Genomic DNA, 23,614 nt, shown 5'->3' with positions numbered 1-23,614 from the left:
GTAACGGGAGCTCAGTAGCAGCTACCCCCTTGTCTGTGATGTTGACTCTCTGGGTTGCCTGGGTTCCCACCACTTCGTTTTATGCTGCCCATTAGATTGCCTAATCAGCAGCTTTTTCCCCTCATCTTTGTCCAAATTGTAAGTCCATACTGTTACTTGAAATTTCTAATGGAGAGAACTCTGGGTGGAGAGTTAGGACATCTGAGTCTCCTGCAAATAGCTGCATGACATGGGGCCAGCTTGGCCTTTCCCAGCATTTGATCTACAAGCTGTTCATAGGTCTTCCACAGAAAAGGGCTCATGGACAGAGAGGTTTGGGGGATACAGCGTTAAATAAAGGTGAATTGGCTTCTTCACTTGAGGACTTCTCAGAGCCCTTGTTGTATTGTTACACTCAGTCTTGACTAACTCTTTGCAACCCTCTGGCCTGCCAGGTTCCTCTGTCCATGGAGTTTTCCAGGCTAGAATACTAGAGTGGGTTGCCATTTCTTGGAACCCTAAGTTTGCTTCTATACATAAAGTCCTACTAGGGTTTGGGATATGCATTGTAAATAAACCCAGGTTCTGTCACTTCTTACCCTCTTTTCATGAAACCAAATCACGTCCTGTGGATCAGACTTTAGGAAACATTAAGCTAGATAATATCAATGGCCCCTTCAAGCTCACAAACATTCAGAGCTTCCGTCTAGCTAGATCTAAAAAAATTTTGATGGTATTATTTTGATTCTTTTCCTTTCTAATGTGTTGTGTTGGGTGTCTACTCAAGCTTCCCCTCTCCTTAGCTTTTCTGTGCAGTTCTTTGACTCTATTAAGAATCATTCCTCTTGAAAATGTTTTGCATTTAAAGTTCAGTTACAAAGACACTTGGGAAAGAATAGCCAGTATTTTTGGAAGCATGAACTGCATTTTTATCTTAATGTCAGATGATAGCAAATCACTTGCAAGACTGAGGAGGGTTCATGGAAACTGTGATGTGAGGCAGATCGCCTGCTGTTATTTGAGGATCTGCAGAGTCCAAGGGCCCTTGCTGGGTGCTGGGCCATTGTAACGATTAATAAGACAAGCTTACCACTGGGATTATCTTACCATGGAATTAGCTCCTCACAACAACCAAGTGCAATAGTCAGGGTAAGGGTTATAATTCTCATTTTATATTTGAAAATAATAAGCCAAAGGTAGACAAAGCAGTTTTCTCAGAAGCATGCAAATAGTTAACATATGCAATAGTTCTTAGACCCTGTCTTCTGTGTTCTAAGATAGACTTGGTTCCTTTGTAGTGGTAGTTGGGTAGTTTTCAATTTCAATGAGAATTCTGCAGCAGGGTCTTCAAACAAGCATTGAAAGGATGCTGGTGGAATTAGATGGAACATAAGGAAGAGCGGGCTTCCCTGGTGGCCCAGAAGGTAAAGAATCCGTCTGCAGAGCAGGGTACCCGAGTTCAGTCTCTGGGTCGGGAGGATCACCTGGAGAAACGAATGGCTCCCCACTCTAGTATTCTTACCTGGAGAACTTCTTTGATAGAGAAGCCTGGTGGGCTATAGTCCATAGGGTCCCAAGGAGTCAGACATGACTGAGCAGCTAACACTAGGGGAGAAAAGTAATGGTCATGTCATGTTTAGGATGTGAGGGGCTCCTCATTGGAAAGGTATTTTGGCTTAGAGCCTCAGCTGGTCATCGCAGCATTTTGCCTACAGGTAGGCCTCTCTATATTAAAGTTAGCAAACATTTACTGAGTACTTTCTGTGTGCCAAACATTTTGCTGTGTGTTAGGGAGGTTCTTTAACTTTTTTTGGAGCGTGGACCTTTATAAGACTCCTGAAAACTTTGAACTACGTCTCAGAAATATAAATATAAATAGTTCTGTCGGTTATTTCAGGAGGTTCATGAATTCTCTAAAGCTAACCCCTGGAGCTCCCAGTCAGGGAACCTTTGTCCTTGGAGCACCACCTTTGTCCTTGGAGCACCAGGATGATTGAGAGAAGTCTATGCCTCAAAGAGCTCCCCGCAGTGAGGAGAGTATAATCAATCACTTCCTCCATGAGGTCGCACCGCTTAAAGGTGGTTTACACAGTGCTTTGCAAACAGATAAGAGAGTGTTTAATTCTCACCAAATGTGGGTGGCCTGTAGTTGTCAGGAAAAGCTACCAAGAAGAGCTGATATATTCGATTGTTGTGGTTAATGCCAGTTAATAGGGCACGATCAGACAGGGCCCCCACCTCTAATGACAACAGCAATAGCTCCCATGCATTGAGCTTGTGTTGTGCTGCATGCCAGGCAAGGACTTTTATATAAGTTCTCTCATTTGATGGTTGCAGAATACACAGGAGGTAGTGAAGTGATTATTAAGATGACTTTGGATTCAGTCTATATGAGTTCCAATTCTGGTTCTGAAAATTACTAGGTTAGTGACTTTGGACAAGTTATCTAACATCTAAGCTTCAGTTTTTCTCATCTGTAAAATGGAGATCGTGGATGGTGGTTTATGTGTATACACACATATAAAACCACCATGTATATATGTATATATATATGGAATAGCTAATATTAAAGATAAGGAGGTTACCCTTGGGAGGTAGAGGTGGGTAGTGACCGAAAGGAGTTTGAGACCAGCTTCGAGGGTACCGGTCATGTTCTGTTTCCTGATCAGGATGCTAGTTGCACAGGCATTTTTGTATATGAAAATTCAAGTTAACAACTCGCCTATGTACTTTTTTGTATTATTATTAATTCAGTAAAGGGTTAAAATAGCAAACATTTCTCGTTCCTTTCAGTGTGCCCAGCATTGTTCCAGGTGCCTTACATTGTTATCTTGGTATCCCCTCGGATACATTTCCAGGCAGATTGGCTCCAGACCCCACAGAATGGAGACTAGTAGCTACTTTCTGAGGTCACTGGGAGGGTTAAATGAGGGCACCATCAGACACTTAGTGCACAGCAAGTTTGATACACAGTCTGTCTTCATAGGAACCTCGATAGTGAACTTGACTCTGTGTACCCGTGGCTCTAGACCCTGCCCTCTGGGACTTGCTCACTCCTAGCTACTGGGCTCCACTGCTCTGGCCACATACTGTTTCTTCCAGCTGTGGGGAGTAGAGACTTTCCGTCCAGCCTGTGAATTCACCAGGGGTGAATTCTCCAGGGCAGGGCCACTTGGGGCGACTTTAGAGCAGAAGTTCCAGGGACACAGGTTGGGTTTCTCCTCTCCAAGTGGTGGTGTGAGCTATCACCTCTGCTTGCTGGCCCCATGAGAATCAGCAGTGACTCTTTTGAGTAGCACGGACACAGCGTGTGGATGATTGCTGCCGTTCAGATGGCCTTGCCTGTTTCCGTTTAGTGTAAAGTTTTACTGAATGTGAAGTTGTGAAAAGAGACACAGTTTCCTGTTTGGATTTATAGGGTGAGCTACTCTGATGACAGAATTTAAAGATATGCACTGGGAATAATTAATTGCCCCGGTTCCTAATGTTAGTGAATTGTGTACCACCTTTAAGTGAACCCTCAATATGCTTTTTACTTCATATTTTAAAATCATTGTAAAATTTAGATTTACTTAAAATATTTTTGAACATTCATCCATGCACCTCCCCAGATTGCCTTGTGCTCCTTAGAAAACACTGGTTTAGTTTGTCCCTGCATTTTTCAGGGAGCAAGACCACTGAAGGTGGACCACTGAAGGTCTTGCCCAAGGTCATACACTGGAAGGGCCAGCTAGAAAAGCCGGACTCATGACTGACCGCTGGTCCAGTGCTCCCCTTCCCTTCTCCACATTTCCACTAGCTGCTGGCAGTGGGGGTTAAATGTCATGGCATTAATTTATAAATATTTCATCTATTATCATGCTTAAAATAGCACAGGTAGTGAGGTAACCCACTGTTGCCACCTTCCCCCCAGAAGGGGGGGAAAGTGAATCAAGTAGCAGAAAATCAGTACCAGCGTTCCCTCAAGGTCATGCTTTCAGAAAGCATTGGCATGGCCTTGTTCTTCTTGGAATATCCTGGCTTCTGTGGCTATTTTCTGGCCTACACCATTATTAGCTGAAAATGTACCATGCTTCCCTTAAGCAGCTGCTGTTCAGGATGGTCAGTTACAAACATGACGAACTGCTGGAGTTCTGTGTCCTGGAACTCATTAGACTTTAAGTCCTTGGGGAGTGACTCTGGTTAAGAAAGCATTAGGTGGAAGAAAGAGGGTTAGTTAGCCTAGTGCCGTGATTAGTAGCATGGACTCTGGAGTCAGGCAGGCCTGTGCTTCACTACTGTTTCTGCCACGTATAAGATGTGTGACTTTGGGCAGGTCACTCAGCTTCTCTAAGCTTCACTTTTCCTTGTCTTAAAATGGAAATAATACTACTAACCTCCTAAAGACTCATCATGAGAAATAAATGAGATAGCATCTTTAAACTGCTCTTAGAGTGCCTAGACATAGGAAGCACTCATAACACTTTAACTCTTATTATTTTAGAAGGCATTTAAAATCATTTCTTAGAACAAGGTTATATTTGTTTGAGTAAAGAAATACACTGTTTCTTTATTACTATAAAGAAATACTACATTACAAAAATATTATTACAAAATATTACATTACAAATATAAAAATTAAAGTATATTGTAATATACAATGTAATATCAATGTAAATTATGATATAATTGTATATTACAATGTTAAAATACTATAATGTTAAATACTTCTAACATTTGTTTAGTCAGAGTTCAAGTGCAGTTATTGACTTCAGGGCTACAACTCTTAACCATTATCCTATACTGCTTTTCTCTTAGTGAAAATTTCCCAGATTTATAGCTACCTGAAGGAAACATGATTTAAAAACAAATCTGAGATCCTCAGTCACGTTTTAGGACACTTGTTGATTTAGTCAAAGGTAGGAACAGAAAAGCTACTGTAATGTAACAATTTAATATCTCAGCTTTGGGAGAAAGTGACATTCTGGCAACATATGAAACATACTATATAAATTATAAGGAAGGCCAAGGACTCAAGAATAACATCTTGGCTGCTTTGGAAGGAAGGAAGAAGCTCTGGAAGCCAAAAGGCATCAACAGAAGAGGGTAGAGAGGGACTTCCCTGGTGGTACAGTGGTTTAGATTTTGCCTTCCAATGCCGTGGTTACCAGTTCGATCCCTGGCTGGGGAACTAAGACCCCACTTGCCTCACGGCCAAAAAAACAAAACATGAAACAGAAGCAATATTGAAAGAAATTCAGTAAAGACTTTAAAAATGGTCCACATTAAAAAAAAAAAAAAAGTGGATAAAGAGTGCCAAATATGTAGAGCTCACCCCCGCTTTGAGAGTGATTCGGCACGCTGGGGGGGGCTCCACTGACAGCCACACCCTTTTCCCCTGGGTTTTGGGGTCATCCTCATTGTCTCTTGCCAATATTTTGGTCTGTCTTTAAAACAATAATCTTGGAAAGCCCCATGTCAGCCATTTACCTGCTCAGTTCATTGTGGCAAGTGAAAGAGTCTCTGTGGGGGCATAAACTACTGCAGTATTCTGACCTTTGAATCACTTGCTTTCCCAGCTGAGTCCTTAAAGATGATCTTTGCATCTTAAGTAAGTAGCCAACCTTCCATAGCTTATCCAAAACAAATACAGAGAGCAAGATTGCAAGTTGGTAGAATGCTGTTAGGCAAGATTTATACAGTATTTTGTTTTAGAGCAAATGGCTACTTGCCTTGAAGTTTGAATATAGGAGATGGGATTTCTATCAGCAGTCTCTCTTAACTTTAAGTTTTTAACTTAAAATAATATTTTAAAACAAGCACCTATCCAGGCTACCATCATCTGTAGCCTCGACAGGACGGACTCTTTTTTTTTTTTTTAAGTCTAGATATTAAATTACATACATATATATGCTCTGCACAGCGTATGATCTCTGAAATGGGTGTGGCTGTGTTCTAATGAAACTTTATTTACTAAGACAGGTAGTTCATCAGCTATGGCTTGCTGACTTCTGGCTTAGAATAATTTCTTAATGGTCTTGCTACTTTTGTCCCCTTAGAATCTATTTTCCTTGTCCAAAGGAATCTTTTAAAATCATAAATCAGCAAGTTACTTCTCTTACTAAGCCTTGTAGTTGCCTCCCATCACCCTTCATATAAAACCCAAGCCCCGGATTTCTCTGACAGTCCAGTGGTTAGGACCCCACGCTTCCACTCCTTGGGGCACAGGTCAGGGAAATAAGATCTTGCAGCTCAAGAGGGTGCAGCATTAATTAATTGATTCTCTATAGATACATATAATTCAGGCCCCTTCCAATGACCTCTAAAGCCCTACATGAACTGGCCATTGCCCACCTCTTGGAATACATCTGGTTCCTTCTAGTGACATCGACTTCTGTTTCAGGGTCATACCCACCAAGCTTGCTCTAGCCTTCGGGCCTTGGAACAAGCTGTTTGCTCTGCCTGGAATGCTCTTCCTCATCATGTAGGTCTCAGATGACAGCAGCCTTCCCTGATTACCCCGTTTAAAGTGGCCCTCCCGAGGCCTTTTAGTTAGTATGGTGCGTATCAGCAGCTGAAATGGTCAGCTTATTGATTAGCTTGTGTACCTGTGACTACCCCTGACTCTTCTTCACCACTGAGTCTGGGACATGGAGGCCCTCAGCTCTTGCTGGGTGAGTTGCTTTGTCTTACAGTCCTGGTATTTGTGAAATGCTTTCTCATGTGCAAAGCTCCTTTGTGTTCAGAGTATGTTGTTATCTTTCCAGAAACTACAAAGCAGATGGTGTTATACCCAGAAGATCTTAGGCAGAGAGGAAAGGTACTTGGCCAACATCACAGAACTAGTAAATGAAAGGATGAGACCTGATCCAGGGTACCTAACATTAAATTCTGCCTTAGGTTTTCAGTATCGTGACTGTCTTTGGTTGTTTATTTGTTTAAAGTACTTTATGTTAGTTCCAGAAGCTCTCAGACTTCTGGGCGCATTTGGACAACCTCAGGAAAGCTACCTCTGAAGGCTCTGCTCTGGGACATCTGTGCTGGCTGTCCCTTAATCCACCCTGGCTTGTTAGGCTTAACTGAGGGACTAACATCAAGAGCAGTTGTAAACATTTCTTTGACTGAATCAGTTAATTTATGTGAGCATCACATTTAATCCCTAATTCCTGGTAAAGAAGTGTAGGAACCTCTCCACAGCATGTGTTTCTGGCGGAAATTTAATAGCTGTGTTCTGTTCTTTAACTGACAGGTAAACATTAAAAGTTAAAGTAGCACTCACAGGTTATCTCGATTTCTCCAGTGCAGGAATCCTCCCAAACAGATGGTCATCCCCCTGCTCTTTGGCCTTCCAGTGAAGAGCAGCTTGTTTTATGTTTCCATATATTGCATCATCACTTTATAGGGGTTAAAGTTTTAAGATGACAAACATATTCCTAAAGAGCTGTCAGATTTGAACAAATTCATGGCCTTTTAAATATTGCTGGGGAATTTGTTCCTTAAGGAAACTCTGTGTTAAAATATTTTGAACAAAGTTCTTCATGTTGTTGGCCTGCTTTTTTCCTTTAAACGTGATGACTTAAAAATTTGCTTGTGGAAGACAAGTTTTTGGAAGTATCAATTTAAAAGACATATTATTACTAAGACTAAAAGAAAACTCAGGAGTGCAAAGTCCTTGTCCTATAACATTGCTTTAATTAATCTCCTTCGGGTGGAGAAATGGGGTAACAGCCCTTTAAAGAAGACTCTTGTCTTCCTCCCTCCGTGGAGCCATGATTTATTACTGAGTATTTAAATCTGCTTCTCTCTGTAGATTGCTGCTAAAATTGATTCAATTCCTCACTTGAATAATTCCACACCTCTAGTGGACCCCTCAGTGTATGGCTATGGAGTGCAGAAACGGCCCTTGGATGATGGAGGTAAGTTGCTGTAAATACCTCTGCCTTTCAGGTGGTAGTGAACCTGCCAGTTCAGTTGAAATCTGTGTCAGCCATTTCCTTAACAGCTTTCTCCAGCGTCACTCTGAAGAATGGTTGAGGGGAAATACTTAAGATGATTTTCCTCAGCAATTCTCCAGCATTTGAGTTCTTATTTGCCTTGATAATACAGGAAATCTTTTCAGCTTGGCTCGAGGGTAAAAGACAGTCTTAAAGCATCAGCTTGGAAGTAATTTGACTGCTTGGAGTTTTGCTTGATTTAGCCCTCTGTTATTCCAGTGCACATGTGGGAATTGAAGTTCCCACTTTTCTCCAAAGAAATACTGAGATTTGGGGCATGGCTCTGAGGAAGCTATGACTACATACTGACCTTAAAGAAAGGAAAGAGGAGCCATGACCTTCCTTCAGTCTCTCTGCTGGGTTTTTTTTTTTCCTTCACCATTCCCATTTATAACAGGCTCTTGCTAGCAGCATCCATTTCTCTTTCATTCATTCCTTTGTTTATTTCATTGGTTTGTTTATATACCCTACTCATCCCCAAAAGGATTTGAGACCATTCAGAAGTGCATATTACCGGCCCTTTGGCTAAGAGACTCAGATGGGTTTCTGCAAAGCACATGGACTTCCTTTATCATATTTCATCTCCCACAAAGTAGGGCTGTGAAAGGATCCTGTAATATGCTAGGTTGCATGTGAATATGCATACAGTGGCTGGGCCGGTGTCTCCTCTCCCTGTCCTCTCAGTCTGCGCATGTGCTCAGCCGTGTCGGTATGTTCACATTTCTGTGATACAGTATTAAATGAAAAAAATCAAGGTATACAGCAGTATATATTGTGTAATCTCCTTTTCTTAAAAAAAGTGCATGTTTTATGTTCTTGGAAAAAAATGTAATGTGGCATGACTGATTGCTCTGGTCTCTTTGAGGATTCTAAAAGAGGAGATGGCCATGGGTTTTATAAGTGGCATAATTGTATAGACTCTCACGGTGCAGATTTTAAGGGCACAACATTCAATTTGGGTGTCGAAGTTCTTGTCTATTTAAGAAAATTATCAATGTTTATGATCACACACACAAACTCTTCTCCAAGACCACTGGAACTAAGATGACCGTTTACACTGCTCCTCTGAAACAATGCACTGTGGTTGTCTTACGTTTGATTGGTATCAGTGATATCTTAGACTAAATATGAGTGATTTCATTGTCTACATTTTTGCCTCAGCAGAAAGCTGTCATGCAAAGTAACCTTTTCTACCTTTTCGGGGCAGTCATGTTTCAGTTTCCCTTACAGGACATCAGTGTAAAAATAACACGAAGTGTCTGACTCTGAGCATATGTATCGTTAATGGACAGTGTCTCTCAGGCCACCATTTCCAGAAATGGAGATCAGTGCATTCCACAGCTCTCAGCCTTGCTTTCACCCACTGCATGGTGTTCCAAGTGTAAAACTTGTGCTTACAGAGGACAGTATGGCTATGTCCTTTGCCTAATGAGGGCCTAAAAATTTGCAAATGAAACCTTTGGCATCTTACAACCTTTTTTCTCCCAGTAAGAGATAAAGGTTCAATCCCTGGGTTAGGAAGATCCCCTGGAGTGAGAAATGGCAACCCACTCCAGTATTCTTCACTGGAGAATCCCGTGGACAGAGGAGCCTGGCGGGCTACAGTCCATAGGGTTGCAAAGTTGGACACGACTGAGCGACTGAGCGTGCATGCATGCAATCCTTTGCACACGCTTTTGGAAGAATGTAGCCAGTAAGTCACCAGCAAGTCCAGCCTCTCACTTGAAGCTCCAGTTCATTATTATATGTATATCGTCACCTCTTTTTTGAGAACCATAATTTTTTGCATGTCTGCCTTTGGGGAACTCAGTTCTTGTGATCAGAGAATGAACGCAGTTTCTCCCCTCCTCCAAAATGTTAAGTCTACTTTTAGTAGGAAAGAACTGAGACAGTACCTTTTTACCTGGGCCTGGGGGACTCAGTTCTTGTGATCAGAGAATGAACGCAGTTTCTCCCCTCCTCCAAAATGTTAAGTCTACTTTTAGTAGGAAAGAACTGAGACAGTACCTTTTTACCTGGGCCTGGGTCTTCCATCATCCACAGACCTGTGTCTCTTACCACAACAACACACTGTATTTTGAACTACAAGAAATTTCCCTCAGCGTTGCAATTTGATAAAATTAATCCTCTCTTGTGTTTAGATAGCAGAATTTTTTTTTCCCCAAGTTGGTCTCTGTGTAGAATTTGAGATGTGCTGTGGAGCTTAGAGAAAGCTGGGCGTCTGGGGCCTGCCCCAGGCTCTTGTCAGTTTTCCCCTGACAGGGCTGAGGTCACTGGGCCAGTTCTGTCCTCGTGAATAAATATGTGCGTAAACAGAGCCCGTCATGGAAAGAGATGCTCGTATTTACCAGACAGCTTTCTAAGGATCACAGTCTCACTGTTTGTCAGGTGGAAGCTTAGAAAAGCAGAGACAAGCAACAGGCAGGAATCCCGGCACTTTTTCCTTAGCCATAAAGATTTCCCAGGACTTTGCAGTTTTTTTGTTTGCTTGGCTTGGCGCGGAAGTTTTTTGACAGAAGTTCAGCAGATCACTTCAGCAGTGTGAGCTTGCTAACTTTCCTGTGGAGCCGGGTTCTTTGACCTTTAGGAGGTTAAAGTGCAGTCCCCTAGAGGTTTTTTGGAGGTGTTACTTGGGTCTGTTTAAAAGGACTGCAACTGGTAAGTCAACCAGAAAGAACCTTAACATAGGGCTAGTTCGGGACATTGGGACATGCAGCTCATGTATGAACGGGAAGACTTTAAACAGTGCTAGGCAGTAAAACAGAAGGAAAGGTTTGTTCCTGATGCAGAACGCGATTTGGGGTCATTGTGTTCCAAGGCAGTTTGGAGTTGTCTGTCAGACTGCCAGTTCAGGAGCCACTTGGAACCCAACGAGAGCTTCACGCCCAGCTTCCCGGGCCGGCCTCGGTGCCCGGTCTGGGAAGCGCAGCACTGCTGTCCTCCAGCTTCGGGTCGGGTCATTTGAACTTGGAACATCTTCCGTCATGGCACCCACGCTTTCTCGCAGTCTTTGAGGTGCGCCTACCGATTTGGGAAGGGCCTGGCGGGTCTCCATGTGACAACGCTCCCATCCAGTACCTTCTTCAGGCTTCCGTTGGACTCACGGAACCAGTTCCGTCTCAGCTTCTGGGTTAGCAGAAGGGGGCCCGGCCCTTCCTGACGTGACCCCCGCCACCTGCCCTCCAGGCCCGCTCCCCCATTCTGCGCTTTGCGGCTGCCTCCTCAGGGGTCTTCTCTTTACCTAGCGGACTCCTGAGCACGGACCGGCCGAGGCGTCCCCCTGGAGCCCTGTCTTCTCCTCATCTGTGGCTCCAGCGCCCCACTCAGGCGCCACCTCGCCTCTTTGGTTTCCCCCAGCCCTCCTGTTCCCCCTCCTCCTCTCCTTTTCACATGCTGCCTCAGGAGGGAGTCAGAGATAGCGCTCTGCCCTGAACTTCGACAGCAGCTCACCCGTCCTCTTCCTGGGGCTCGTCCCGTATCTATTCTTTAGGAGGCAGAGACTGTCGCCTCCTGCTCCTTCCAGATCCCGCATGCCGTGGTCAGAGAGATGGTTTCTTGATTTCCCTGCCTCGCTCCTGCAGTGAGTAAACACTCCATGTCCAAGTTCTCCCTCTGCATATCCTGTGATAGCACATAGGAAACTTTGTGACAAGTAAGCTCCAAATTTAAGAGAGCAGAATTAGCTAAGTGATTTAGAGGTGCAGATTTCAGTTTAATCTACATCAGAACTTGGCAAACTTTGTCTCAGGCTTGTAGGCCACAGGGTCTCTGACCCCCTCACTGAGCTCCGCCACGGGCACTGGAGAGCACTTGCCCACACGAAACACGTGAGCAGGACTGTGTCCCCATAACTGGTTGTTTACAAGAGTGGGAAGCTGGCCCGCCTCCGGCCAGCCTTGTCAAATAATGAGCTCGGACACTTGCTTAGTCCTCAGTGAGGAAGGGGCACGGGGGGTCCCCTCCCTGGTTTCCTTAGACCTCCCTGTCTCGGGTCCACCTCTCGACCACCAGAGAGAGCAAATGATCGCGGACATTGCTGTGGAGCTGGATGACAGGTGGGCAGGACACTCTCCCCACTGTCTCCTCCGTGCTTCTAGGGGCAACGAGAGCATCTCACCCAGGTTTTTACCCTGGAGGGTTTTAGGTCCTCATGTCCTCGTGAGCTTTTTTAGTTGAATCAAACAGACCACACACTGTCCGTGTCTTTTCTGTGAAGAGTGGCACCAGAATTAGAACCTGGGGTAAGGAAAGCTCCGTTCCTGCCGTTGCAAGGGGCGGAGATGGGGGTATTACGCTAGTGATTTTGAAAATATGCCTGCCTTTTCTACCTAAGATTTACCTCTGGTACTTTTGTAAGACCATTTTAGATTCTCCAAGTTTCATTTCAGCACTTGTAGCATAGGGCGAGGAGAAGGAGGAGAAGACTGAGGAGGAAAGACTGTTTGAGGTTCCAGGCTTTTCAGAGAGAGAAGAGGGCTGAGAGGTGCCTGTGCTTGGGAGTGGTGAGGGCCGGCTCCTGCAGCCGCCTGGCCGGGGTGTCTAGACCTCTGCCCCTGCCCGCACCACCTCAGGTGGGAGCATCTACTTTGGAAGGAGAGGAACATGTACCTCGGAGCTGCTGCTCCTTTCCCTCTTGGGGGGTCATAGGGGACACTGCAGGCGTGAAGAGCCAACACTAAAACTCGGTTCCTAAGAGTTGCGGGGGAAGAAATCAGGGGTGTTGTCAAGTAGTAGTCTTCAGGCCGAGGTACGTGACGTCCGCCCAGGGTGGGTGGGCATGGACGGGCTCACAGATCCTCCTCCAGCTCTTGCACCTCTGTGCACCCTCTCCCCTTAAATGGACGGATCTCTGAGAATCGTGTCTGCTGGGGACGCCACATGGGGCCTTCCCCTTTCCACGCCCTTTCTAACAGCACTCTTCTTTAGTTTTTGCTGGCTCATCACCAGGAGTGGTAAAGTCCTCACATGCCTCAAAAGGGGTGAGTCCGTGGGCCTTCCCTGGTGGTCAAGTGTTTAAGAATCCACCTGCCAATGCGAGGGACGTGGGTTCCATGTTTCCATCAGAACTAGTCACTGCACACTTACTAAAACACATGTGTAACTGTGTTAATAAAAAGTTGATTAAAAACATATCCCAAATATGTATCCATATATGGTCCCTTTTTGAAAAATAAGTTTATAAAATACCTATCCCAAATATGTGTCCATATATGGTCCCTTCTGTTTTCTATTTCATTTTTTAATAAAGTTGGTTGTGCCCCCCTAAACTGGTTTCATTACTGCTGGATGAAATGAAAATAAGCCATAGTGCTGTAAGTCAGCATCGCACACTCTATTTTTCCTGTTACTTTTCCTGCAGAGACCCCTGGGTGGGCCCCGGCACGGTGACGGTGGAGGGGCGCGGGTGCACCCCTAATGCCTCCGCGCCCCCGGAGACTAGGGCAGCTGCTGCTCCTCGTGGAGCCCTCTGCTTTCCTCACTAGACGACGCGGGTTTGTTCATTTACGGCTGTGCTGGGTCTTCGTGGCTGCACGCGGGCTCTCTCTGGTTGTAGGGAGCAGGGGCTGCTCTCCAGTAGCCGTGCTCAGGCGTCTCATTGTGCTCGCTTTTCTCGTGGCTCGTGGGCTCTAGAGCTCGGGCTCAGTAGTCCTGGCACATGGGCTTAGTTGCCCCAAGGCACGTGAAATCTTCCTGGATCAGGGATCAAACCCACATCCCCCACATTAGCAGGCAGATTCTTAACCGCTGAACCACCAGGGAAGGCAGACTCTAAACTTCTTGAAGGCAAATACGACCTTGCTCACCATTTTATGCCCAAGACCCAGCGTGGTGCCCAACACCCGAAAGATGGTGCAGGGGTCACCTGGGCACAGGCATTCACGCACCTGTGCCGTTTTCCGAGGCATCTCCATCAGTCAGATGAGACTGCTAGTAACAGCCTCTGCCTCCCAGGGCGCTTGGAGACTAGTGGTGGGCCTTTCCCATCACGGAGCATATTCAGCTGCAGCTGAGAGAGACATTAGTGAGATAAACTTGGATTTATTTTCACTTTTTAAATAACAATTTGCCAAATTAGTAACGGGTTACTTGTCTAGGGGCTCTCCGCTGAATTTAGCCTGTCAGTGTGTTGTGGGCCCTAGGGCATGAGCTGCTGCTTTAGAACACAGGAAGCCTTTGTGTTGTCCTTGGGAGAAGAGCTTTTTAAAACTGCTTTGGAAACTGCAGAAGTGGCCGCAGCTAACTGCAAGTGTGGTTGACCTTAACCGGGCTCAGAAAGACACTGGTCAGAGTCACGGAGTCAGGAATCCAAGCCTGGGCACAGGATTGTGTTCTGAGGCTGAAGAGGAAGGTTTGGTTTGTTTGTTTGTTTATTTTGCCGGGCACGATAGCACTGTGGGCATGTCCTGTCTGACCTGCCCTCTCACCTGTCCCGGGGCTCCCGCTCTGTGTGCCTGTTTTGGATGTTAAAAGCGATGCTGGGTGCTTGGCCCCTTGGGCTATTCTGAGGCAGGGCGTGGAGGGCTAACCATTAAGACTGTGTGTATTATAAAGCTGGGTGTATTCCCCAGTGATATTTTGTTAGCATTTTTTTGGAGCGGGTGGGGGGTGGTGGTGAATGGAGACTTTTTTCCTCCTCTCTAAGGTAAAAAGAAAGTGTCCAGTGCCTCATTTTTTTCAAAGATCACGATTGAAAAAATGATGACTCTCCAGAAAGGATTTCTCATATTGTTTTTTCTCATGGATGTTTTCTCTGGGAAGCTCATCTTTCCATTGGCCGGGTGGCTTCCCATTGTATAGCGTGCAGGGTAAGTAAGAACCACACCTGTGTGTGTACCTGCACACGTGTGCCAGGAAGTTTGGAGGCCAGGTGAACCATGGTTGACCAGCAGGTGCCATTAAGAGGAAGTAGCACTGATTTTATTCAGCCTTTTTCCTTTTTTACAGTAAAATGACTGTAATTGTTAAATCGAGCTTGCTCGACGTCCCCATATGCCTGCCTCGTCTGACCCTGTTCATCCTGAAGACGGAGAGAAGGTCCCCCCATTTGTTTGCCGTATGAGTGTGGCCAGTGTCCCTTGCCTAACTGCTGCTTTTCATTTTTAGGCACCAAATGGGAATGTTTCAGAAGAGAATGAAACTTTAAATCACCCTTTTCCTCCTCGAGCTCTGGCCTTTGCATGGAGGAGAGAGACGATTTGTGCTGTTTAATAAGAGTCCAGCAACTTAAAGGGTTGGGTGTGGATTTGAATTTGGTTTCACTCTTCAGTAGGGGCTCCCAGCAGCCCGTCTGTTCGTGGGAGGACAGCGTCCGCCCTTGTATTTTCCATCTCTGTGAGCACCTCCACCTGTCACCAGAGCAGCTGGCTGTCAGAAGTGATACCGTGTGCATGACACCCGTGACACGTACTTTGCCAAAAAAAGGAATTTCCTTTTTCTGATGAGAACAAAATTTCAAATGGCTTTTGACCAGGAGCCCTCCAAATGTTCTCGTGAATTGCATGAAGTCCTCTATGGCAGAGTCACCCTTTACTGAGTTGCTGCCGCTTTTCCAGCTGAAGTGTCGCTAGGTCATCAGCCTTGTGGCATCTCTCACCAGAGAGCGCGGCAGACCCTGAGCCAAGGTCCGCCTGCGTTGCCCCAAGCAGGGGCTAGTCCCCGCTCTTCGGTGTTGGCACCATTTCAAGACATTTCAGTTTCTCTGTCCTCACTGGTTTCTTTACCCCTAAGAGAAAGAGTTCTGACCGTGAGCAGGGAAGCTGAGCAGGACCCTTAAATAGGAACAGGTGACTAGACTCAGCGGCACTCTGTCGTGAACCTTCTCCTTCCATGTATTGTTTTCACGCCCGCTGTCTTTGCTGTGGGCGATCCTCACAACATCCAGGGCCTGAGTGGGTGACGAGGAGTCTCTTCTCGAGCTGGTGCTTGTCCGCTTTTCACACGGAATGGGAATCGTGGATACAGCCTGTGCGGAGCAAGGGCATTTGTTATATTCAGACTGGAAGCACAGAAAGAAAATTTTTAAGAGTCGATAAAAAACAATGCTGTTATCTCTGAGATAAGCAGGGTAATAGTATATAAGGTCAGTGTTTTGGCTGTAGACCATTATTGTGCCATTGATCAAGGAGAAATACGGTATTGACTCAGTACCTTTGTGTACTTTTTTGCTGTGTGTTTCTCCAGGCTTTCTCTTCTCCTTTTAAAACATCACAATCTGGTTTCTTTTCCTTGGTTGTTTTACAACCAGCTCCTCTGCGGTCCGAGAATGACAGGGTTAAGTTCAAGCAGAAAGAAGAGCTGTTGGAGCCCTAGATTTCAGATGTCAGACATGTCCCTCTTTGTTCTGAGGCTGATGTAATTGATTCTTCTCCACTTAGCGCATATCTGTCCTTCTTATAACTTTGCCGGGAGACATATATTTGAATGCTCTTGGTAGCATTTTGTAAGATTCATTCAGTTCCTTGTGATGCAGTTGGGGTTTATACTTATTCGTTGTCTGCTGACTGTGTTTCCTGGGCTGCATTTTCCAAAGAGAAATACCACAGACTCATTTTTTTGCTGATGGCTGGTGGAGACACTCATCAATAGCTGAAAGAGGAGAAATGAACAAAAAGCGTAGCTGAAGTGGCATTGCGGGAGTGTAACTGCAGACTTGGTTTTCATAATTAGAGCCTGTTGGGCACCGTCGTCTCTGTGAAATGGGCTTGAAAGACAGTTGCTCACTCCTAGCATCCGCGGCGTCCAGACTGCGAGGGTGGGTCAGCCAAGAGGCCCAAGAAGGGAGGAGGCCAGCTCCTCATTCCTCTCCTTGAGATGCTTATGCTCTTGGGAGGATAGGGAGAGTAGGGGGGATGCCCCTTGGAGTGGCCAGCAGGAACATATGTGCACGTTCCTAGTGACTGCAGCTGCCACAGAGCAGTCCTTAACAATGCTTCCAAACTAGGAGGTTAAATCTTCTCATTTGTTTTAAAAAGAGAAAGACGGGACCCTGGCCATCTTTACATTGAGTTTGGATCCCGAGCAGGAGGGAGGTAGGAAGTGAGAGGGATTTAGCGAGCAGGATTTTCTCCCAGGCTGCTCAGCATGTGGACACACAGATCAATTTCTTATCCTGCGTTCAGCTGGACACTGGGCTAGAGACTGTTGATCACGACATCCCCTCCTGTTTCATATCACGTAACGCATTCATTTCAGCCACTGAGCCTAAATTACTGTTTGCTTTCTTTCTGCCTTTCTTTTTTTTTCCCCCTGAAATGGTAAGAAGTCGTGTAAGGATAAAGTTAGTTTATGCGTGCTAATGCTTTGATTTTTCTTTTCTCTTTCTCTTTGCCACAGTAGGTAACCAGTTAGGGGCCTTGGTACATCAAAGGTAAGCAGTGGGTTATGTTTTATTATTTATTGATCATTTCTAATTGTTTATTGATCCACCATCTGTACTAGAGTGTTAGAAAGTCAGAGGTTGAGAGTGTGAAAAACCATGGGCTAGATTTCTTTTTAAGACTCAACTTTTTTTTGTAGCCCTTTCCAAGACAGTGTAAGCTGAAGGGATAAACTGATACTTGGTATTAAAAATCAACCATTATTGTAAAACTAAACTTAAAAGACTTCTGGGATATTGGAGCTGCTCTTTCTGCCCACATATGTTGAGTTTAACAGTAGAGAATGTGAAAATTGTTCTCCTGGTTTGATGGTTTTCCCCATATTCTGGAATCATTCACCTCTTTGCTTGAGAAAAGCCCTTCTAAAGAAGTGTGACTTAACTGGGCTTTCCCAAGATAGAGCTCACGTTGCTCCAGGAGTCAGGGCCCAGGATGGAAGTCTGGGTGCCCCCACCCTAGTTAGAAGCCTCACCCCAGAACCTTGGATGGGTGCTGTGTTGATTTCCCTTCCTCAGTCCCCCCCCCCCCACTTTCCCATAAACATTAAGGATTTAGAGAGATACAGAGACCTCTGGGCTTGAAAAAGGCCAGTCTGTAAGACAGGATATTTGTGGTCACAATGTTACCCTTCTAAAAGAACAAAATATGCAGGAAAACCACAGGGGAGGGCTTCTCTTCTCTAAGGGGTGAAATTGTATGCTGCATATTTGTTACTGCAACCTATTATCCTTAACTGGTGATACAGTTATATTGTATTCTCCGCATGTTTGGGAGTTTCTAGAAGTCACCAGGCACTATCCTGGTGACTTTTTTGTTGTTTCTTTGCTTCATTTGTTTCTTTTTTTAATGAATTGAAATACAGTCATTTAATTGAGGTTGTGTTAGCATCACATGTAACTTTCCTATAAAGCCATAGTTCCTTAGGATTTTACTTTCCAAAACGTTCATACTTTGTGCCTTAGAGCAGTTTCAGCCTTGGGTTTATAATAAGACCTTGTCTTCCCGGAACCCCAGGGCAGCTCATCTGAACAACATTTTTCCCTCAGAGGGAGTCTGCTAAAATTGTTCCTGCGAGCCGAGGAGCTGCCTGAGTTTTTGAGTGGGGCTGGTGCTGAACGCCTTCTAGTAAATTCCCCAGGACTGTCTCCTGAGAGTAGACAGCTTTGTGCTGCGCATGCAGGCAGCAGCCTGGTGGCTCCGCGTCCAGGAGCATGGTGACCTCTCACCACCACCAGGAGACGTCCCACCAGGGCCCTTGGTCTCTCGTCCAATGGACCGTTCAGGCCGACCGAGTCTTGGCATTAACGTTTACAGTCTTAACTGCTAAGGAAGCCAGGGATCCCACTGGCTTGGGTGTGAATTCACGTGGCCCCAGAGGTGTAGAGAAGCCTCGTGCGTGTGTAGCGTGAGGATGAAAGCACGAGAAGCCTGTGGGCTGCAGCGGTGGCGCTGTTTATGCTGCCGCGTCTCTTCTAAGTGCTGTGCTTTCCCGGAGAGCATGCGCTGGATTCAGTGCTTTACGTGATGGGTAAAGATCCAGCTGTGTGAGGGAGGTTTGAAAGTGCTTGCTTTTTTTTTTTTTTAACTACTTGCATTTAGTTTTCCTCCTAAGGTAAATGTTTAGATTTAATTGCTTTCTGGGGTGTTGGGCAAATTGGATATTGTCCACAACACACTATATGGCAAAATTTGAAGAGTTGTTTGAAGAACCAGTGCAGCAGTTGGTTTTTGTTTTTTTGTTTCTTTTTTTAAAGGCACATAATGGATGGGGTAGCATTTAACAGAAGTCCCTTGCGGAATAAGCAAGGTAATCATTCTGTACTGGTCAGCACCAATTAGGCCTCAGCAGGACGCTGGTTCCATTTGGGACGTCTCATCCTAAGAGGCAGATAAATTAGAGGGTGCCCAGAAAGCAGTAAAAAGATTGGGAGACGAGGACTGTTGACAAGTAGCTGTCTCTCTTCATCTGGGAGACCAGAATAGAAGGCTAAGCACACCCCACGCCTCAGAGGACCTTCAGGTGTTCAGCATTTCTGAGGGTAACTGCAGAAAGAAAAGTCAGTTGTTAGTGGAGCTGATGATGGTTTCATGAAAGAGGTTTCTTGCTCTGACATAGGGAAAGGGGAGGCTTGGGTCTTTGCAAGGAGTAATTGATCAAAGAGGTCTCTAGGGGACCGCCTTTGCAGATGGTTGTAGACTTGTTGGCCATGTTGGCATGATTTATTTGAAGCCTCTGTCCTCTAAGATTGCCAATATGGGAAGTTTGGGGAGCTGAAAATGATTGCAGAATTCTTTATTCTGTGTATTTTTCCAAAATGTTCTTTGTTTTTAGGGCAGTAATAACAGAAGAATTCAAAGTGCCTGATAAAATGGTTGGATTTAGTAAGTATCCGTGTTATCCACTTTTTCCCTGATTCCTGTCCCTCATGTTCATTGTAATCCCTTAGCATGTCTGTCACCTGTAGTAGAATGCTTTGCACACTGCGTTCTTCAGAGCCCCAAAGCGCTGCCCCAAACCAGGACTCCACGCTGAGGGGGGATGGGAATGTTGGGCCATGGGCTCCCCCCCACTTCAGCTGGGGTACCCTTTCTTGTCTGCTGTGTCTCACGCACAAGTTCTGTGGGCTCGCACAAGTTCAGCTGGGGTACCCTTTCTTGTCTGCTGTGTCTCACGCACAAGGTTTGTTGTGCCGTGAGCCAAGTATAAATGTTTGTTGAGTTAATGGAGTCATCCGTGCATGGTTAAATGTGGAATAAGGGGCATATTCTGACCCTGTTTCATTTGTTTCAGTTATCGGCCGGGGAGGTGAGCAGATCTCGCGGATTCAAGCAGAATCTGGCTGCAAAATTCAGATTGCCTCAGGTAAGGGCTGCTTTTTTCATAGATCTTGGTGTGGTAGAAGCCAATCTTTAAAGATTTTCAGACGTAGTACCTCTGCCTGTTGCTTAGGAGTCTAGGGGCTTGGTAAGTATATGCGATGGCTGTTTTTCCTGCAGTGGAGATGACCTCCCAGGTGAGAACCAGAAAAACCAGAGCAGAAGCAGGTCCCGGCGAAGCTGCCCGTCTGGCCTCTGGGGAGACAGACCTTCTGCAGCTCTGGGCCCAGTGTGGTCCCCACCTGCTGGTCTCGGACCTCTGTTTTCTGCACCAGAATGTGATGTCAGGCAGCGTGGGGCCTGGAGGAGTGCTGTGGCTCTGGGCTCATTGCTGGGGTCTGCTCACTGCTCCCCTGGAGTCGATGGTCCCTGCCCTTTGTGGAAAGGGGCCGGCTGGAGGTTCTGGCTCCGTGAGCACGTATGAAGCTCAGCTCAGGACCTTCCCCAGTGGGGTCGTTTTGACCGCGTGAGATGGAGAGACACAAACTGAGGAAGAAGAGTTGTTACTTTCATTTATAATTTCATCATCTGAGTTTGACCACTTTCCACAGCAGAGGACAGGATTTAGAGGCATTTGACGACAGAAATGTTTGTCATTTTAAAAGATACTTCTACAGTGTCTCGAAGGCGGTTACTGCTGTTAGCCATTTGTCTCATTTTTTTTGACTATGAATTTTCAGAAGCAGTTTTTGTTGTTGTTGTTTGTTTATTTCTAATTGGAGGATAACTGCTTTACAACCTTGTATTGGTTTCTGCCATACATCACCATGAATCAGCCATAGGTATACATATGTCCCCTCCCCCTTGAACCTCTCTCCCGAGGCAGTTTTTTTTAGGAACAGAATAAGGTCCTGTGTGGTGTTGGAAAGTAAGGTTTTTTACCCTCTCTTGTCAAATGGCCCAGAACCAATTCCACATGGATGTCACTGTTCCCTTGGAATATTTGTGCAGTTACTAGTAATAACTCTGACTTGTATACCATTAAACTCCACACGAGTGTGCCTCAGAGCTGCCGGCAGTTACCCATTAAACTTCACTGCAGGCAGACAAACAGGAGCAGCAGGTTAAGTGACTCTGGCACTTACTAGCACACTCGTGGGTCAGGTACGAAGCTGAGGCTGGTAATTAGGACCAACGCAGAGCCCACGGCTGCGTCCTTCCCGCTGCCCCCTGCAGGACTTGTTTTTATTTGGAGAATCCAGGCTGGAGCTCCCAGCTTCATAGTCTCTCCGCAAGTGGGAGCAGACTGTTTTTCTGGGAGCCGAGGCTTCTGTGGGGCTGGTGTAGGAACCAGCCCGAGAGATAGTCTGTACACAGAGGCAAAGGCGCACAGTTGCCTGATGCCCACCAACACACCTCGTCTTCTTGATTCTTCTTGTAGAGAGTTCTGGGATTCCAGAGAGGCCCTGTGTACTTACCGGAACCCCAGAAAGTATTGAGTAAGTTTATTTTATTTACTTTCTCTTTTTCACTCTTCTTCCTCCTTCCCCAGCCGGGGAGAAATGGAAGGGCAGAATTGTTACTGAACACTGTCGATCTGTGCCGCAGTTTGGCCGCGAAATGCAGATGCTTCCTTAGAGAAGGATCTGGGAGGTTGCCACGCCAGGGGAGTTGTTCTGTTACCTTAAACACATAAGGTATCACCTTTTTTTCCCAAACCCTACAGAATTTCTCACAGCTGTCATAACACCTACTTCATAAAGCAGGTCCTCCAGAGTGTCCATTCACCCTGCCTGAACGCTCTCATTAACTCACTTCTTCCCTGTTAATAACCTCCTTTACCTGAGCAGGTTTGGATCAGTTAAGCCTCTCACTTTGGGGAGCATTGAGAATCCTGGCATCAGGTCTCTTGCCTGGGGCTGCTCCCATCGCCCTTCTGATATCTGTGAACCCAGTGAGTCTACTCTTGGTGGCCATTGCCCCATGCAGAGGGCCCTGTGGACCAGCCAGAGGGTGTTTTGTCTCTTGGGGCCCTTAGAGCAGCCTTGGGACAAGCCTCGCTCTCCTGGTACACGCATGCCCAGAGGCCTGTACCAGATGTGGGCCTCCTGAGTCCCAGAATCTCCTGGGGAAGGGGGAGGTACTCACCCTGAGTCTGCTGCGTCTCCTCTTTCCATCTACCGAGCAGCGTCGCGTCTGGGGACAGGGGTGCCGAGATTATGTCTGGCTCAGTAGGTAGGGCTGTTTTATTGTTTCCCTTTCTCAGGGAGTCTAGATGAGTTTAAATTCTCTTGTTCTGCTGTAACATTGCAAGCAGTGAACCAGAATAAACACCACTGGCAGGTGTGCATTAGAGGGCAAGCAGGATGCTTTTGCTGGAGTCAAGGCATTTTTCTTCCAACGCAGGTTAATCTAGTACACAGGCAAAATATTAAAAAGCTGCTGTAACTGAGAAGATGCACATGGCTGACGCTACACAAAGGCTCAGGACTACAACAGGCAACATCCATTTCCTGCCATTCGCCGTCTTCCTCCTCTTCTAAACATTCCTGCTTCCTGTTCTGCCCAAGCAGTCGAGGCAGCAGGCTTATAACTTGAGTAGAAAACCGTTTTTTTCCTTCAGTGTGCAGTACAGCCAGCCTGTTTAGTAGCTATTAAAGGAACCACAAAATATATCGTACATGGCAATTCAAAGAATAAACACTGCAAATGACAGCCAGGGGAGATTCTGGTGCAGAAAAGGAAATTGGCCCAACATAGGACCTCGGTAGGCTGGGTTGTACTATTTCACCATTGCAGTTCCCCTCCCCCATCTCCAGGTACATCAGCATAAAATTCCAGGGGAAATGCAGGCTCTTGACAAACTGAAAAGCACAAAGCAGGTGTATATGGCCATACAGCTGCACCGGGGCCCTGCCTCCGTTTCTCCCCCACCCTTGAAACTGAGCCGGTGACTCCGAGCCCTAGCTGAAAGTCACCCAAGCAGTCTGGTTGGTTATGGAGAAGAAATTTGGAGTTTGAGGATTCAGATGATGACTACTAACCCTTGCTTTCTTTCTTTCACCCCGTCTTTCTCCTTGCTTTCTCTTCTGCCCTTATTTAACCACCGTCCGTTGAGCGTGTGCTCTGTGAGAAGGGTTATGCTGGCCCGGGGCTCAGAGAGATGCAGGGGGATCAGAGGTAGGCTCTGCCGCCAGGGCCACTGACGTTCAAATAGGAGACAGGCATGTGTGTGGCATGCACATGAGACACAAGGGCAAGCGGAGGGCAGATGTGGAGGGGCTGTGGCGGAACGTTGCTCCTGTGGTGTGTGTTGCTTTTAACTTCCAGCCCGGTAGCGTGGCGGATGGCAGAGACCTCCCGGGTTGTGGGGGCAAGAGCTGGAGCTGGCTGGAGGGCAGCCTTGACCCCTTCTTACGTTTCCCCGGTGCTGTTTGTCCCTTCCTGGGCGCCCAGAGCATTCACTTA

The 23,614-nt window shown here is 46.1% G+C and overlaps 1 protein-coding gene across 4 annotated transcripts in view; it reads left to right on the top strand.

Annotated features, from left to right (window-relative positions):
• FUBP3 (far upstream element binding protein 3) overlaps positions 1-23,614 on the top strand; it is a 50,359-nt gene that overhangs the window by 4,244 nt on the left and 22,501 nt on the right. For all 4 annotated transcript variants that reach the window (XM_081587302.1, XM_081587300.1, XM_081587301.1 and 1 more), the window contains exons 2-6: positions 7,769-7,874; positions 17,286-17,319; positions 19,662-19,711; positions 20,121-20,192; positions 21,588-21,645. In XM_081587302.1, coding sequence (XP_081443428.1) covers positions 7,769-7,874; positions 17,286-17,319; positions 19,662-19,711; positions 20,121-20,192; positions 21,588-21,645 — 320 coding nt within the window. The remainder of the gene's footprint in view (positions 1-7,768; positions 7,875-17,285; positions 17,320-19,661; positions 19,712-20,120; positions 20,193-21,587; positions 21,646-23,614) is intronic.

The sequence above is a fragment of the Giraffa tippelskirchi genome, chromosome 4 (genome assembly GCF_054371585.1).
Source record: "Giraffa tippelskirchi isolate mGirTip1 chromosome 4, T2T-mGirTip1v1.2.pri, whole genome shotgun sequence".
Lineage (NCBI taxonomy): Eukaryota > Metazoa > Chordata > Mammalia > Artiodactyla > Giraffidae > Giraffa > Giraffa tippelskirchi.
The sequence above is the reverse complement of the archived record's forward strand: the minus strand, read 5'-3'. Positions and strand labels throughout refer to the sequence as shown.